The 17924-nt window shown below is 38.0% G+C and overlaps 5 protein-coding genes and 1 long non-coding RNA gene across 14 annotated transcripts in view; 5 read left to right on the top strand and 1 right to left on the bottom strand.

The window, feature by feature from the left end:
- LOC116733103 (immunoglobulin superfamily member 3-like) overlaps nucleotides 1–17924 on the top strand; it is a 919724-nt gene that overhangs the window by 737269 nt on the left and 164531 nt on the right. The window lies entirely within an intron of this gene.
- Nucleotides 1–17924, bottom strand: part of LOC116733131 (butyrophilin-like protein 8) — a 766651-nt gene that overhangs the window by 573225 nt on the left and 175502 nt on the right. The window lies entirely within an intron of this gene.
- Nucleotides 1–17924, top strand: part of LOC116733102 (gastrula zinc finger protein XlCGF57.1-like) — a 366755-nt gene that overhangs the window by 68801 nt on the left and 280030 nt on the right. The gene's annotated exons all lie outside the window — the stretch shown is intronic.
- Nucleotides 3442–5275, top strand: LOC116733114 (gastrula zinc finger protein XlCGF57.1-like). The gene is made up of 2 exons (XM_032583846.1): nucleotides 3442–4362; nucleotides 4531–5275. The coding sequence occupies exons 1-2, from the start codon at nucleotides 3456–3458 to the stop codon at nucleotides 4911–4913; spliced, it is 1290 nt and encodes a 429-aa protein (XP_032439737.1). The 5' UTR covers nucleotides 3442–3455; the 3' UTR covers nucleotides 4914–5275.
- LOC116733126 (gastrula zinc finger protein XlCGF57.1-like) lies at nucleotides 8931–14079 on the top strand (the record flags this gene model as incomplete). The annotated part of the gene is made up of 2 exons (XM_032583862.1): nucleotides 8931–8952; nucleotides 12327–14079. Coding segments are annotated over 2 exons (1626 nt in total), but the record flags the coding sequence as incomplete, so codon positions are not given.
- On the top strand, nucleotides 16466–16937 carry LOC116733168 (uncharacterized). Its single transcript, XR_004341965.1, has 2 exons — nucleotides 16466–16777; nucleotides 16859–16937. It is a non-coding gene; the product is annotated as an uncharacterized LOC116733168 (long non-coding RNA).

Below are 17924 nucleotides of genomic sequence, written 5' to 3' on the forward strand. Positions count from 1 at the left end.
CTGTTGGCCTTTCTTTAAACCCCTCAAGAGGCTCGGCAGCACAAACACTCAGCGATGATGGAGATCAGCGGGAGCTTACATCCATCAATCAGTTCTTGGTCCATTAAGTCCCCACAGAAATATTATCTGTTTCTTTTTGTCTTTTTTTTTACTCTTGGTTTTGTGCTGCTTCTGTCTGCTGTCTCTCTTTGGATCCGTTTGGCCTGAGGTACCGGCTCTCCAGAACTAATCTAGACAAAAGTTTTCTCTTTTGTGATGTGATTAAAAAAAATGCCTCAAAGTCTTTTGTATTATTATTATTATTATTTGCTCTACAGAGCTAAAGCTGGTTGAATAATCTGTTGGTCTCCTTTCTTCCTTTTGTAGAGATATTTGATATTTGAGAGATAAGACACGCCGTGTCTTCCATTTTGTTGACCCCAGTAAAGGTTCCTCATTTCTGCCTGCTACTATGATTGAAGTCTGAGTTCTCCAGCAATCAGTGCAGAACGATTACCAATGAAACATGCAGCAGGAGATCTCTCACCTGTGCAACAACACCGGCTGTTTGACCTGGAGGTTGATACTGATGGAGCTGACAGTCTATGAAGCCATGAAGACAGTCCCTGAATTAGGAGGGAATGTGGCAGCATTTTCTGTACTATTTATTTTTCTCATTTTCAGCACTGACCTTACTTGAAGGGAAAACTTAAGGCTTACAAAAACTTTGTATTTTCTGTCCTGGAGGGTTTACTAAGAAGCTGATTCAGTTGTAAAGCAGGTTAAGTTAACCTTGTGCTATAGGTAAAGCACCTAATTTTCTTAACTAAACGATGCCTGCAGGTATATCTATTAGCAGGTTTAATTTTGCCTGCACTTGGTTGGGTACATTATTTTAAGTGTATTTGACAAGTTTACCAAAATATAAAAAATGTCATTCAAACTGCATTTGCTTTGTTTTACTTTTTACTTGTACTTTTCATGACATTACTTGAGTACATCCATTTTTACAGTAATTTCCATACTTAAGTACAAGAAGTTTCAGATACTTTAAGACTTTAACTCAAGTAACATTTCAGTCAGTGACTTGGACTTTTACCAAAGTCATATTTTGGAGAGGTACTTGTACTTTTACTTGACTCTGAGATTTCAGTACTTTATACAACACTGGTTGTAAGATATTTAATATAACTTTATGTTGAGAGGAGGCTCAAAGCGGAACATTCAAGCGGGAACTAAAAATCGTTTACAGTTTCTTCAGTGCAGCCAAAGTGAAACACACAGAAAGCTACGGAGCTCACGAGGTAGCATTAGCTCCTCTTAGAAGAGGGTTTGAAAACAGGTTTGGTGTTTTCGGTAAATATTTCCGTGTTTTCAGTGAAAATGTCTTCAGTTCCGCCTCAGAGAGAGTTTATCAACGAGCAGGTAACTCCTGCTGGAGAAACATTCACAGAGTGGAAAGAAATCAACGTTAAGATGGAGGAAGAGATGGAGGATCAGCGCAGACTGATGGATTTTACCCGGATACCGAGGATCATCTTACACCGGATAGGTACGAAACACCTTCATGTTTTACTGATTAATCAGGTTTAAGAAAGACGAAGCTGAAGTTGGTTTCCAATTCAAGCTTCCGATTCGGGAAATGGCTAAAGGGCGATTCCACCTATTTTTTCCTTCCGCATCTTTAATCGACTCTAGTTTAGACATTTCAGTGAATTGCAAAGCAGTATAGGAAAGCTAGGATACTAGCCTGAAAATATCAATGATTAACACTACTTAAAGACAAAAAACAAACAAAAAAAAAAACCCCAAAACAAACGTTACACTGAAGGAAATTTTACACCGAATACAGTTTACTGGTGAGACTGGTTAAACATCGCTGTATCTCAAAACTGTTTAAACAATCTGCACAAATGATAAATATTAAATACTCACTGGTTAGCTGTAAGGGCCAGCAAGTTCTTCTCTGCTAGCCCTAAAAAAATAAAAATAGTAAGAGTCTCAATTATTTTTAATTTTAGCTATAATTTAACTTTTATTCTACAAATTAGTTGCTTATTGGTGTCATTGAGGTTTAATTTCCTACTTTAAAAAGTGCCTTAAACGCATCTCATATCGTTCTAAGTATTTAAAATACTTGGAATGATCAACTTTGACCTGGACTGTTTACTATTCATCATATAATATCTAAATTACAGTTTGTGATCCGTGACAGTCTTATCTTATAAAAAATGTCTATACTCCAGCTTTTAGTTTATGTATTCATCTTCAGTGAGTTTAATAGATGAACTCTCACCTTGCCCCATACCTGTCAAGCTGTAGGTTTGAGAATATGGGAAATGTCGCCTGGATTTGGGGGAGAGGAGGCGAACGAAGGAACATAAGATGGGGGTGGAGGGGAGGAAATGGACCAGGAGACAGACGAAGTCCAGGGGGGAGGGCCCATTGCATTAAATAAATGACTTAAATAATTTATATCATTGTCCATTTTCACCTTTCATATTTAATCTTCCAAAGTGTCCAACATTCATGTCAAATATTTTCAATAGGATCATTTTGCCTTATTTTATGCATGTTAACAACAATCACCCCACTGTTACCAATTCTGCTGCGAATCGCAGGAAAGTAAAGGCTGAGATTTAGTCGTGCTTTTGAAAGTGTGTGTTGAGTGTGTGAGTGGAGCAATGTCTGACAATATCAGTGGGTCAAGATTTGAAAGCACTTTAGGGCTTTGCTTTAGTGATTTTATGTCATTCTTTAATGTGATATATATCCTGAAGCTACATAGAGGAAGAAAACGTTTTGTAATATTTGAATGGAAGCCACTAGATTAAGCCACTAAGTTAAGCTATCACCATCTTGTTTGCTCACCTGGAGGTCCATAATATCATATTTTGACTCGCATCTAGTTCCATTCTGGTCAGAAGAACATCATTGGTTGAGTTAATGTTCATTCTTGTAAGATTGCGATTTTAGAATAACCCTCCAAAAATCCTGTTTTTATCCAACAAAATATTAAAATGAAGACTTCCTTGTTTGATTGACATTTAAAGGCTTTTGTTTTGTCTTTTTGTCCAGATCTCCCACAATGTTGTGTGTGTAAAGAGGAGGAGGTTCTCAATGAAACAGAACCACAGAGGAACCAACTCATCTCTCATGGCTCTGCAGAAGCTGAGAACCAGGATCAGGAAGGAATCAATTCTGAAGACCCAGGAAAAGAGAGAAAGGAAGAACAAAAACAAAAGGAGAAATATGAGAAAACCAAAGAGCAGAAAGGCAGAACTGACACTTCAAAACAAAAAAAGCACAAGAAATCTCACGCAGGGCAAAAATTATATTCTTGTAAAATTTGTGATAAAACCTTTTCTCGAAACGATATCTTGCTGAGACACATAAGAATTCACAAAGATGAGCGGCCTTTTTCTTGTGGGACCTGTGGAAAGAGTTACAGTAAAAGAGGGACTTTAACTCATCACATGATAACTCACACAGGTGAGAAGCCTTTTTCTTGTAGATCCTGTGGAAAAAGTTTCTCTCGAAAGGACGTTCTAAATGTCCACATGGTAACTCATACAGATGAGAAGCCTTTCTCTTGTGGGTCTTGTGGAAGAGGTTTCTCCCTAAAAACTACTTTAAATGTTCACATGAGAATTCACACAGGTGAGAAGCCTTTCTCCTGTGGATCCTGTGGAAAGAGTTTCTCTCGAAAGGACGTTCTAAATGTCCACATGGTAACTCATACAGATGAGAAGCCTTTCTCTTGTGGGTCTTGTGGAAGAGGTTTCTCCCTAAAAACTCATTTAAATGCTCATATGAAAGTTCACACAGGTGAGAAGCCCTTCTCATGTGGGACCTGTGGAAAGAGTTACAGTAAAAGAGGGACTTTAACTCATCACATGAGAATTCACACGGGTGAGAAGCCTTTCTCTTGTGGATCCTGTGGAAAGAGTTTCTCTCGAAAGGACGCTCTAAATGTCCACATGGTAACTCACACAGATGAGAAGCCTTTCTATTGTGGGTCTTGTGGAAGAGGTTTCTCTCGCAAAGATTATTTAAATGTTCATATGAAAATTCACACAGGTGAGAGGCCTTTCTCTTGTGGGTCTTGTGGAAGAGGTTTCTCCCTAAAAACTCATTTAAATGCTCATATGAAAGTTCACACAGGTGAGAAGCCCTTCTCATGTGGGACCTGTGGAAAGAGTTACAGTGAAAAAGGGACTTTAACTCGGCACATTAGAATTCACACAGGTGAGAAGCCTTTCGCTTGTGGGATCTGTGGAAAGAGTTGCAGTGAAAAAAGTACTTTAACTCATCACATGAGAATTCACACAGGTGAGAAGCCTTTCGCTTGTGGGATCTGTGGAAAGAGTTACAGTGAAAAAAGTACTTTAACTCATCACATGAGAATTCACACAGGTGAGTGGCCTTTCTCTTGTGGGACTTGTGGAAAACGTTTCTCTCAAAAATGTTATTTAAATGTTCACATGAGAATTCACACGGGTGAGAAGCCTTTCTCTTGTGGGATCTGTGGAAAACGTTTCTCTCTAAAAGGTGATTTAAATGTTCACATGAGAATTCACACGGGTGAGAAGCCTTTCTGTTGTGGGACTTGTGGAAAACGTTTCTCTCAAAAAGGTGTTTTAAATGTTCACATTAGAATTCACACGGGTGAGAAGCCTTTCTCTTGTGGGTCTTGTGGAAAAAGTTTCACTCAAAAAGAACAATTATCTTATCACCTGAGAATTCACACAGGTGAGAAGCCTTTCTCTTGTGGGACATGTGGAAAAAGTTTCACCCTGAAAAGAACTTTAAATGATCATATGACACTTCACACAGGTGATAAGCCATTCTCATGTGGGAGCTGTGGAAAAAGTTACAGTAACAGAAGTAATTTATCTCGTCACATGAAGACTCACTCTGATGAGAATCCATAGGTCCAAAACAGATCCGATCCAATTTGGCATCTAATCCTATGGAAAATCTGGTCAGATGATGTAAACAGCAAGTTGAACATATTAAAGTCAACAGATTCTTGCAGGCTGCTAGTGATTCACTGTGATTGTGTCTTTCACTGTCTGACCAAAATAAACCTGAGGTCTACTTTTGCCTAGCAGCTTGTTTTCCTTAATCCAGTTTTTTGTTTTAATTCTCAGTCGTATTTGTACTGAAGATCCCCATCAGTATCCCATTAGATACTGAAGTTAAAGAGGGGAACACATTCAGACAGGATTAATTTCTGTGCATTTCAGTTTTCATGGAGTTCTGTACCATGTAGAATAGTTGAGTTTAGCTTTTATTTGAAGTTTCTGTGTATGACTAGATGTAAAATACTTTAGAAATGAAAGCAGTGAAATGTTCTTGTTTTTCCATAAATAAAACTCTGATGTTTGTTTGAAAAAAACTCTAAAATAATTTTGATCTGGTCAGATTTTGATTTAGAGCTAACCACAGAGAGGTTTTTATTTTCCCAAATGTTTGTCATTGTTACACTTTGCTATGAGAAGCAAAGTATATTATTAAAAAGGTATGTTAAAATATACACTAGTATTTTGAGCAGAATATGCTTTTTAATAACTGTTGATTTGAATAAATATTGATGGATTATTCAGTGATTGTCATCGTCATTAACTGTTGCCATATTTTTAAATGTCAGCTTTAAGTAAAGCATCTAAAGATCCTTGCAATAACAGTAAAACATGAGTTTTTACACAAATTGAATTTTTTTCATTTCCTCAATATCAGAATTCAAGACAGTTTTCAAAAAATGTCACATTCATTACATTTTACCACATTAAAAGTATTTTTCATCAATTAGACTGATTTATTATTCTAATCTCAAATGTAATGTTTTCATTAGTTATTAATTAATTCTGCATTGTCAGAAACTACATCTTTATGGACGTTTCATGCACCTTTCAGTTACTGTATCCAGAGATAACATTGCAGACGATCTACAATACTGTAATGTGACACAAAAACAAGTCAGAAATATCTTTTGCATTTGAAGGATATTTTTTTAAAAACCCATCAAAAATCCATAAATTAATCAACTCGCCCAATGCTTTCTGTTGTTAAGAGCTTTGGATTAATGATCCTTTTCAGTTTTGTTGGTAATCAAATTGTTGATTTTATGGCTATAGTAAAAGTGATCTGTCTTATAAAAATATCAGACATAAAAACAGGCCAAGAATTTTTCAAAATAACCAGAATACTTTTATTGTTTTGATGGCTTTAGTTAAAGTGATGTGTCTTGGTCTCACATCTTGTCTCTTCAGTGACCTTTCATGTTTTCACTACTTTTTTGGCAACATGAACCTTTTTTTCACAACACAGTCAGTTATTCTCCATCTTTACAAGTCAAAACAACGAATCTCTGCGCTCCTCTATAAAATATGTATTTATTTACTGTTAACTTCAAGACTGAATCACAAAATACAAAACTAGAAAATTCCTGAAGAAATTCAACCGGGGCCTGCCAAAATGTGCCCGTCGGTTTGTACCCAGCGTTCTGATGCTAAAAATTAGCATCAATGCTAAAGAAACCTGCAATGTAATCAATAGCATGTGGAGAGTAACAAGCATGTTGATTAACATGGTCTTGCACCATTCAGTATGTTAATATTAATGTATAATCTAAAATGAGCCAAAATGCTAATGTAAACCTAAATGCTGCCAGTAGCATGTGGGCTATCATTAGAATGTTGTTTTAGATTGACTTCCTACATTCAGTGTCCTAAACATGGATAATAATTAAGAAAAATAGCTAAAATCTTATTTTAGGGAAAAAGCTTAACCTGAGAGAAAAAGATAATGCAGGCTAATATTATTGCACCGCCTATGGCCTTAATTTAACCATAGAGGAATATTAAGGCTTTTATTTTGAAATTTTCAGTAAGCTTCATTTTAAATGTCCAAACTAATTCCATGAGTAACATTGATCTAGGGGCTGCACAGTGGCGCAGTTGATAGCACTGTTGCCTTGCAGCAAGAAGGTCCTGGGTTCGATTCCCGGCCGGGGTCTTTCTGCATGGAGTTTGCATGTTCTCCCTGTGCATGCATGGGTTCTCTCCGGGTACTCCGGCTTCCTCCCACAGTCCAAAAACATGACTGTTAGGTTAATCGGTCTATCTAAATTCTCCACACACACCCTAGGGGTGTGTGTGTGTGAATGTTTGTCCTGTATGTCTTTGTGTTGCCCTGCGACAGACTGTCCAGGGTGACCCCGCCTCCCACCTGGAACGTAGCTGGAGATAGGCACCAGCAACCCTCCCGACCCCATTAGGGACAAGGGTGAACAGAGGATGGATGGATGAATGGAACCTTCATGTAAAAAATACACAAATGTAATGAGTAAGCTTAATTTTAAATCAGTTATAAAACACCCAAAACACAAGTAATTCTAAAGGCCAGCTCAGTCGTCCTCTGTAGTAACTGACAGTTCCACCATGTTTGTAGTTCTGACATTCAGCTCAGACCTCTTTTGTAGGCACTGAGTGTCCGCCATGTTGTAGTCCTAACCTTCAGTCATTGTAGTTCTAAAGAGCAGCTGTTGTGTGAGTGTGAGACAGAAAGGTGGAAAAGAATTATATCTTTGTGAGACACCTAGTCAGTTTTTATTTAAAAAAGCAGTCCGAACAACTCCTTCCCGTTCGGGAACCGTGATACGTATTCGAAAACCGTTTGAAGAGTATGAGAGGGCTATTTGTCGCCCGCGATTCATATCTCTACCTCACTCTCAGTAATAACAGTGATGAGACATAGATGGTGTGCGCCGAGCTCTGAAATTTTTCAGAAATACATGGAAGTGAATCTGGGAGAGCGTCAGTTACCCTGCCGCATGATTTCGCTCTGAAGCACCTTGACAGAAAACCGTAAGCCCTAGAGAAATTTTGAAAACATTTTACTGGAGCAGGCATGCGTATCGATGTCATGACCGAGTTTGACACCAATCGGGCGATATTTGTGGGCGTGACGGCGATTTCTAAATTGTTTTGGGGTCAAAAGTCCACTTCATTTCTCACTCTAATGGGGCAGCAGTTGGTTTCAGTTATGCTCTGTGTTTCTGCAGTTGGAAATTTTGCTCGTTTTTAGCTTTTTACGTCGCCATCGTAACTCCGATTCCCAATAACAGTAATAGCTAAATGCCGGGATTGAGCCGCACGTTTTGATACCACTTAGACTGTTTTACAAGCTAAAACGATCACAACAATTCTCTGCGTTCCTCTATAATATATGTAGCCATTTACTGTTTAACTTCAAAACTGAATCACAAAATACAAAACTATAATATTAGACTCTGTTTCACAAGCTGAAACGATCACACACAAGAAATTAAAATACCTTCTAATATGGTTCTTTTGTAAGATTAAAAATATCTTTTGATAACTGACTCCAAGCTCACATTTTTAAATAATTCTTTTTTTCATTAGTGTCAGTATGATGTATTATTCTAATCATAAATGCTGTGTTTCCATTAAATGTGGAAAATCCTCATAATTAACAGAAATAAAAGGCTTGGAAACATCCGTGTGTTTGTGTAATTACTTTAATACTGTGTTTCACTCACTGAAATATATGAACCTTTTATTAATGTTGTAAGATATTTAATATAACTTTATGTTGAGAGGAGGCTCAAAGTGGAAAATTCAAAGGGGAACTAAAAATCGTTTACAGTTTCTTCAGTGCAGCCAAAGTGAAACACACAGGAAGCTACGGAGCTCACGAGGTAGCATTAGCTCCTCTTAGAAGGTAGTTTGAAAACAGGTTTGGTGTTTTCGGTAAATATTTCCGTGTTTTCAGTGAAAATATCTTCAGTTCCGCCTCAGAGAGAGTTTATCAACGAGCAGGTAACTCCTGCTGGAGAAACATTCACAGAGTGGAAAGAAATCAACGTTAAGATGGAGGAAGAGATGGAGGATCAGCGCAGACTGATGGATTTTACCCGGATACCGAGGATCATCTTACACCGGATAGGTACGAAACACCTTCATGTTTTACTGATTAATCAGGTTTAAGAAAGACGAAGCTGAAGTTGGTTTTCAATTCAAGCTTCCGATTCGGGAAATGGCTAAAGGGCGATTCCACCTATTTTTTCCTTCCGCATGTTTAATCGACTCTAGTTTAAAAACTACAACACCCAGACTCTTCAAACCTGGACTGGAGTATTCTGCTCTAATAGCAGAATATTTAAACCCAGGGGCGATTCTAGGATCTGACCTTTAGGGGTCCTTAGCCCCCAGCAGTGCTAAGGACCAAGAGAAGTTATTTGTTGGTGCATTTTTCTAAACTTCACTGCTTATTTACATACATTCACATAAGAAATTCAATAGTTTTGTCCAACTAAAACCGTTAACAACTACATACAGGTCTGGAAAAAATGAAGAGACCACTGCACTAAATCCCATTGAAAACCTCCTGGTTATTCCACCAAATATTGATTTCTGAACTCTTCCTGAGTTAAAACATTTGTTTTGTTGTTTCTAAATGAATATGAACTAGTTCTCTTTGCATTATTCAAGCTCTGAAAGCACTGCATTTTTAAATTATTTTGACCTTTTCTAATTTTCTGAAAATAAATACAAAGTTTTTGCTCTGAATTTCAGAGACATGTCAGTAGTTCAACAATCTTCATTTTATTTAAACATGTACCTATACAGTGAACCCTCGTTTTTCTCGGGGGTTGTGTTCCCAAAAGAACCCATGATAGGCGAAATCCGTGAAGCATTTACCTTTATTATTTACAATTATTATAAAGCATAATTACCGTATTTTCCGCACTATAAGGCGCACCACATTATAAGGCGCACCTTCAATGAATGGCCTATTTTAAAACTTTTTTCATATATAAGTTGCACCGTGTTTAAGGCGCATAGGATAGACGCTACAGTAGAGGCTGGAGTTACGTTATGCATCCATTAGATGGAGCTGCGCTAAAATTCATGTCATCAAAATAGTCAAATAGGTCAGTCAAACTTTATTAATAGATTACTGTTGTGGATAAAATACTATTTCCAAGCACTGTTCAGGTGAAATCACTCATTCAGGTTTATTCATATATTGTGCACAATACAGAGAGCTTGTAGGACAGTCAGTAATGAAGCAGGTCTGGATGAAAAGCTCTGTCAGGCAGAGAAACACATGAGTTTTATACCAAGGATAAAGATTTAACAACAAGAGGTGAGACAGTCTGGTTGTGATGCAGCTGTAGAAAACAACTTCCAACCTTCTACATGTAACCCAAATAGTTCTTTTGGTGAAAGTTCACAATAATTCATATAACATGACTAGCAGATGTGACCTTAATGTAATTTTTCCATCACATTTCCCCCCTTTTGATTCTAAATAAATATGATAATATTTAATATTAATCAACACACATTTCCCTCCTCAGTCATAAGACATAACACAACAGTATCCTGGAAGATGTAACAAAAACAACTAAACACATATACACAAGATACGAAAAACCTACCGGCATTCACCTGTTCAACCCTATAACAATATGACTGTGTTTGGTAGGAAAAGTTATCTTGCAGCCCCTCCTTGCCAGGGAGGCGGTCCTCTATATGTTCTGTCCAGGAAAAGTGTGGAGGTATCATACCAATGATTGAAGACATAAAAACCCAAGAAACAATAATAAAGAAAATGAAAATGTAACACAAAAGCTAATTAAGGAGGAGAAAAAAAATTACAATAAAAAAAAAAACATTTAAAAGGAAAAACAAACAAAAATCAACGTCAAAACAAAACCCCAAGCTTAATAGAAAATTTATATCTAATCGAATAAATCAATCTAAACCACATCACAACAACAATCCATAATCATGAAATACCTTACTCCAACTAAACTTAAAAAGAGAAAAAAAACTAAAATGAAAAAAAAGATTTCATTTCCAGATCAAATGAAAAATAAAATCAAAATATAAAATGCATATTTAGAACATGCAGAAAGGATAGGCATTTGTTTTTGTGAAACAGACATTTCAGTGAATTGCAAAGCAGTATAGGAAAGCTAGGATACTAGCCTGAAAATATCAATGATTAACACTACTTAAAGACAAAAAACAAACAAAAAAACCCAAATCAAACGTTACACTGAAGGAAATCTTACAGCGAATGCAGTTTACTGGAGAGACTGGTTAAACATCGCTGTATCTGAAAACTATTTAAACAATCTGCACAAATGATAAATATTAAATACTCACTGGTTAGCTGTAAGGGCCACAGGTTCTTCTCTGCTAGCCCTAAAAAAATAAAAACAGTAAAAGTCTCAATTATGTTTAATTTTAGCTAGAATTTAACTTTTATTCTACAAATTAGTTGCTTATTGGTGTCATTGAGGTTTAATTTCCTACTTTAAAAAGTGCCTTAAACGCATCTCATATCGTTCTAAGTATTTAAAATAGTTGGAAAGATCAACTTTGACCAGGACTGTTTACTATTCATCATATAATATCTAAATTACAGTTTGTGATCCGTGACAGTCTTATCTTATAAAAAATGTCTGTACTCCAGCTTTTAGTTTATGTATTCATCTTCAGTGAGTTTAATAGATGAACTCTCACCTTGCCCCATACCTGTCAAGCTGTAGGTTTGAGAATATGGGAAATGTCGCTTGGATTTGGGGGAGAGGAGGCGAACGAAGGAACGTAAGATGGGGGTGGAGGGGAGGAAATGGACCAGGAGACAGACGAAGTCCAGGGGGGAGGGCCCATTGCATTAAATAAATGACTTAAATAATTTATATCATTGTCCATTTTCACCTTTCATATTTAATCTTCCAATGTGTCCAACATTCATGTCAAATATTTTCAATAGGATCATTTTGCCATTATTTTCTGCATGTTAACAACAATCACCCCACTGTTACCAATTCTGCTGCGAATCGCAGGAAAGTAAAGGCTGAGATTTAGTCGTGCTTTTGAAAGTGTGTGTTGAGTGTGTGAGTGGAGCAATGTCTGACAATATCAGTGGGTCAAGATTTGAAAGCACTTTAGGGCTTTGCTTTAGAGATTTTATGTCATTCTTTAATGTGATATATATCCTGAAGCTACATAGAGGAAGAAAACTTTTTGTAATATTTGAATGGAAGCCACTAGATTAAGCCACTAAGTTAAGCTATCACCATCTTGTTTGCTCACCTGGAGGTCCATAATATCATATTTCGACTCACATCTAGTTCCATTCTGGTCAGAAGAACCTCATTGGTTGAGTTAATGTTCATTCTTGTAAGATTGCGATTTTAGAATAACCCTCCAAAAATCCTGTTTTTATCCAACAAAATATTAAAATGAAGACTTCCTTGTTTGATTGACATTTAAAGGCTTTTGTTTTGTCTTTTTGTCCAGATCTCCCACAATGTTGTGTGTGTAAAGAGGAGGAGGTTCTCAATGAAACAGAACCACAGAGGAACCAACTCATCTCTCATGGCTCTGCAGAAACTGAGAACCAGAATCAGGAAGGAATCAATTCTGAAGACCCAGGAAAAGAGAGAAAGGAAGAACAAAAACAAAAGGAGAAATATGAGAAAACCAAAGAGCAGAAAGGCAGAACTGACACTTCAAAACAAAAAAAGCACAAGAAAGCTCACGCAGGGCAAAAATTATATTCTTGTAAAATTTGTGATAAAACCTTTTCTCGAAACGATATCTTGCTGAGACACAGAAGAATTCACAAAGATGAGCGGCCTTTTTCTTGTGGGACTTGTGTAAAGAGTTACAGTGAAAGAGGGACTTTAACTCATCACATGAGAATTCACACAGGTGAGAAGCCCTTCTCATGTGGGACCTGTGGAAAGAGTTACAGTGAAAGAGGGCCTTTAACTCGGCACATGAGAATTCACACAGGTGAGAAGCCTTTCTCCTGTGGATCCTGTGGAAAGAGTTTCTCTCGAAAGGACGCTCTAAATGTTCACATGATAACTCACACAGATGAGAAGCCTTTCTCTTGTGGGTCTTGTGGAAGAAGTTTCTCTCAAAAAGGTTATTTAAATGTTCACATGATAACTCACACAGATGAGAAGCCTTTCTCTTGTGGGTCTTGTGGAAGAAGTTTCTCTCAAAAAGGTTATTTAAATGTTCATATGAAAATTCACACAGGTGAGAGGTTTTTCTCTTGTGTGACTTGTGGAAAAAGTTTCACACAAAAACAACATTTATCTTATCACCTGAAAATTCACACAGGTGAGAAGCCTTTCGCTTGTGGGATCTGTGGACAGAGTTTCTCTCGAAAGGACGCTCTAAATGTTCACATGATAACTCACACAGATGAGAGGCCTTTCTCTTGTGGGTCTTGTGGAAAACGTTTCTCTCAAAAAGGTTATTTAAATGTTCACATGAGAATTCACACGGGTGAAAGGCCTTTCTCTTGTGGGACTTGTGGAAAAAGTTTCACACAAAAACAACATTTATCTTATCACCTGAAAATTCACACAGGTGAGAAGCCTTTCGCTTGTGGGATCTGTGGAAAGAGTTACAGTGAAAAACATACTTTAACTCATCACATGAGAATTCACACAGGTGAGAAGCCTTTCACTTGTGGTGTCTGTGGAAAGAGTTACAGTGAAAAACGTACTTTAACTCATCACATGAGAATTCACACAGGTGAGAAGCCTTTCTCTTGTGGGTCGTGTGGAAAACGTTTCTCTCAAAAAGGTGATTTAAATGTTCACATGAGAATTCACACGGGTGAGAAGCCTTTCTCTTGTGGGTCTTGTGGAAAAAGTTTCACTCAAAAAGAACATTTATCTTATCACCTGAGAATTCACACAGGTGACAAACCTTTCTCTTGTGGGACTTGTGGAAAAAGTTTCACCCTGAAAACAACTTTAAATGATCATATGACAATTCACACAGGTGAGAAGCCATTCTCATGTTGGAGCTGTGGAAAAAGTTACAGTAACAGAAGTAATTTATCTCGTCACATGGAGACTCACTCTGATGAGAAGCTATAGGTCCAAAACAGATCCGATCCAATTTGGCATCTAATCTTATGGAAAATCTGGTCAGATGATGTAAACAGCAAGTTGAACATATTAAAGTCAACAGATTCTTGCAGGCTGCTAGTGATTCACTGTGATTGTGTCTTTCACTGTCTGACCAAGATAAACCTGAGGTCTACTTTTGCCTAGCAGCTTGTTTTCCTTAATCCAGTTTTTTGTTTTAATTCTCAGTCGTATTTGTACTTAAGATCCCCATCAGTATCCCATTAGATACTGAAGTTAAAGAGGGGAACACATTCAGACAGGATTCATTTCTGTGCATTTCAGTTTTCATGGAGTTCTGTACCATGTAGAATAATTGAGTTTAGCTTTTATTTGAAGTTTCTGTGTATGATTGGATGTAAAATACATTATAAATGGAATCAGTGAAATGTTCTTGTTTTACCATAAATAAAACTCTATGATGTTTGTTTGAAAGAAATCTAAAAAAAATATACACTAGTATTTTGAGCAGAATATGCTTTTTAATAACTGTTGATTTGAATAAATATTGATGGATTATTCAGTGATTGTCATCGTCATTAACTGTTGCCATATTTTTAAAATGTCAGCTTTAAGTAAAGCATCTAAAGATCCTTGCAATAACAGTAAAACATGAGTTTTTACACAAATTGAATTTTTTTCATTTCCTCAATATCAAAATTTAAGACAGTTTTCAAAAATGTCACATTCATTACATTTTACCACATTAAAAGTATTTTATATTAATTAGACTGATTTATTATTCTAATCTCAAATGTAATGTTGAAAATGAGATCTAGATCTCAACGGGGTTTACCTGATTAAATAAAGAATTATTATTAAAAAGTCTTTGTGATGTTTCAAGAGCCACGGTATCCAGGGTTATGTCAGCATACCACCAAGAAGGACGAACCACATCCAATAGGATTAACTGTGGATGCAAGAGGAAGCTGTCTGAAAGGGATGTTCGGGTGCTAACCCGGATTGTATCCAAAAAACATAAAACCACGGCTGCCCAAATCACGGCAGAATTAAATGTGCACCTCAACTCTCCTGTTTCCACCAAAACTGTCCATCGGGAGCTCCACAGGGTCAATATACACGGCCGGGCTGCTATAGCCAAACTTTTGGTCACTCGTGCCAATGCCAAACGTCGGTTTCAATGGTGCAAGGAGCGCAAATCTTGGGCTGTGGACAATGTGAAACATGTATTGTTCTCTGATGAGTCCACCTTTACTGTTTTCCCCACATCCGGGAGAGTTACGGTGTGGAGAAGCCCCAAAGAAGCGTACCACCCAGACTGTTGCATGCCCAGAGTGAAGCATGGGGGTGGATCAGTGATGGTATGGGTTGCCATATCATGGCATTCCCTTGGCCCCATACTTGTGCTAGATGGGCGCATCACTGCCAAGGACTACCGAACCATTCTGGAGGACCATGTGCATCCAATGGTTCAAACATTGTATCCTGAAGGAGGTGCCGTGTATCAGGATGACAATGCACCAATACACACAGCGAGATTGGTGAAAGATTGGTTTGATGAACATGAAAGTGAAGTTGAACATCTCCCATGGCCTGCACAGTCACCAGATCTAAATATTATTGAGCCACTTTGGGGTGTTTTGGAGGAGCGAGTCAGGAAACATTTTCCTCCACCAGCATCACGTCGTGACCTGGCCACTATCCTGCAAGAAGAATGGCTTAAAATCCCTCTGACCACTGTGCAGGACTTGTATATGCCATTCCCAAGACGAATTGATGCTGTATTGGCTGCAAAAGGAGGCCCTACACCATACTAATAAGTTATTGTGGTCTAAAACCAGGTGTTTACCTATCTCCTTTTACCAAGGTGTTGAGGGGATCCGTTTTGGTGGCCTTAGGATGTCATCTCTGCTTTTTGCGGATGATGTGGTCCTATTGGCTTCATCAGGTCGTGATCTGCAGCTCTTGCTGGAGCGGTTCGCAGCCGAGTGTGAAGCGGCCTGGATGAGGATCAGTGCCTCCAAATCCGAGGCCATGGTCTTGAGCCGGAAAAGGGTAGAGTGCCTTCTCCGGTTCAGGGGGGGTGTCCTGCTCCAAGTGGAGGAGTTCAAGTATCTTGGGATCTTGTACATGAATGAGGGAAGAAGGGAGCTGGAGATCGACAGGCGGATTGGCGCAGCGTCTGCCGTCAAGCAGGCGCTGTACCGGTCCGTCGTGGTGAAGAAAGAGCTGAGCCAAAAAGCGAAGCTCTCGATTTACCGGTCGATCTACGTTCCCACCCTCATCTACGGTCATGAGATTTGGGTCATGACCGAAAGAACAAGATTGCGGATATAAGCGGCCGAAATGGGTTTTCTCTGTAGGGTGTCTGGGCTCTCCCTTAGAGATAGGGTGAGAAGCTCAGTCATCCGGGAGGGACTCAGTGTAGAGCCGCTGCTCCTTCTCATCGAGAGGAGCCAGTTGAGGCTCGGGCATCTGGCCAGGATGCCTCCTGGACGCCTCCCTGGTGAGGCGTTCCGGGCACGTCCCACCGGGAGGAGGCCCCGGGGAAGACCCAGGACACGCTGGAGGGACTATGTCTCTCGGCTGGGAACGCCTCGGGATTCCCCCGGAGGAGCTGAATTATTCATAGTGGACTCACGGGATTATATTGCATTGTGTAACCCGCAATTAGTAAAGGACTTTTATTTTTGCGGGCCCACTTCCTGTGTTGCCCGAACTCTGCTAACTTATTTAAAGCCACGCCTCCAGTGCGCAGTAAAAGATCCTCACCTGTTCCACTGATTGTGGCTTGCTGTTGGCGTCTTCCTCAGGAATTCCTCCAAAAATCTTTGAACCTATTGATTTGATTGCTGGGTGAGTTTGTTATTTGTTAACAGTGTTATTTTTTCAGGTGGTACTTCTGCTCGATTGCTCATTGGAGGGTTGTTTTATTAGAATCACTGGCATTGTTTACCTGGACCGCCACCAGGATTCTGTTAGTGCTGATTGTGGCTCAGTACGCCCCACTCTCTTCTAAAAGGTAACTTGTTGCTGAATTTTGTGCGCATTCTGACACCTTTACATTGATGCTGAGGCACTGAAGTTTAAGATAAAATTGATCAGAACAGAATGTAGCTACACTTAAGTTTATATTACGCAGTATATTTATTTATTTATTTATTTTCCTTCCCTCACTCTGCTTGAGTATTTGATGATTAATTTATTTTATTTTTCTTGATTGATATTTTGGAAGTGCACATTAACTTTAAATTGATTAGTTGAAATATGATAGTTTTGTTTTGTTTTATTTAAATTATGGTTAATTTAACCTGATTGAAATTTTTGTTTAATTATTAGGAATCTAATTATTGCATTTGCATTTAGTATGCATAAACTAGATGTATAAATTTAATAATTATTTCCTTTGTATTATATTTGTACATAATTGTTTCTGATAAAACACTTAACGGGTTTTCTGACCTTTTAGGTCGGTTTTTTTTATTTTCACCTGTCGGATCAGATCCTCATCTGGATCGAAAGATGGCGAGCTCGGAATGGACTATGGACTTTATGATTTGGAAATCAATTTATTCTGACTCAATTCTCATGTGTCTCATTGTGTTGTTGTAATTGTATGTTTTTTTATTCAAATCACTTAATATATATTCACCAAAACTAAAAGCACTGCGTCCTGTTTTTTTCACACCTCAGGCTCCTTAAAAGGCCACTCTTCTGATGCTGCTTATGTAGCCGCAGTTAGCTGCCTAGCCCATAACTGTTACAATTGACATGAACATTTTCAGTGTGATTGTGTTTAAACTGAGACTAACTTTCATCCTTCTGAGAATTTATTCTCTAACAATCATATGATCTTTCTACATCAAGTAAAGAAACTATTTCTGATAAGATCTTTATAGAAGATCACATCACAATAAAATACTTTTTAACTCTTTTATTATCAGTAAAAAAAACAAAAATGTTTTGATCATCATGGAGTTGAAGTTTATGTCAACTGCATTCA

This window comes from Xiphophorus hellerii, chromosome 14 (genome assembly GCF_003331165.1).
Source record: "Xiphophorus hellerii strain 12219 chromosome 14, Xiphophorus_hellerii-4.1, whole genome shotgun sequence".
Taxonomy (NCBI): domain Eukaryota; kingdom Metazoa; phylum Chordata; class Actinopteri; order Cyprinodontiformes; family Poeciliidae; genus Xiphophorus; species Xiphophorus hellerii.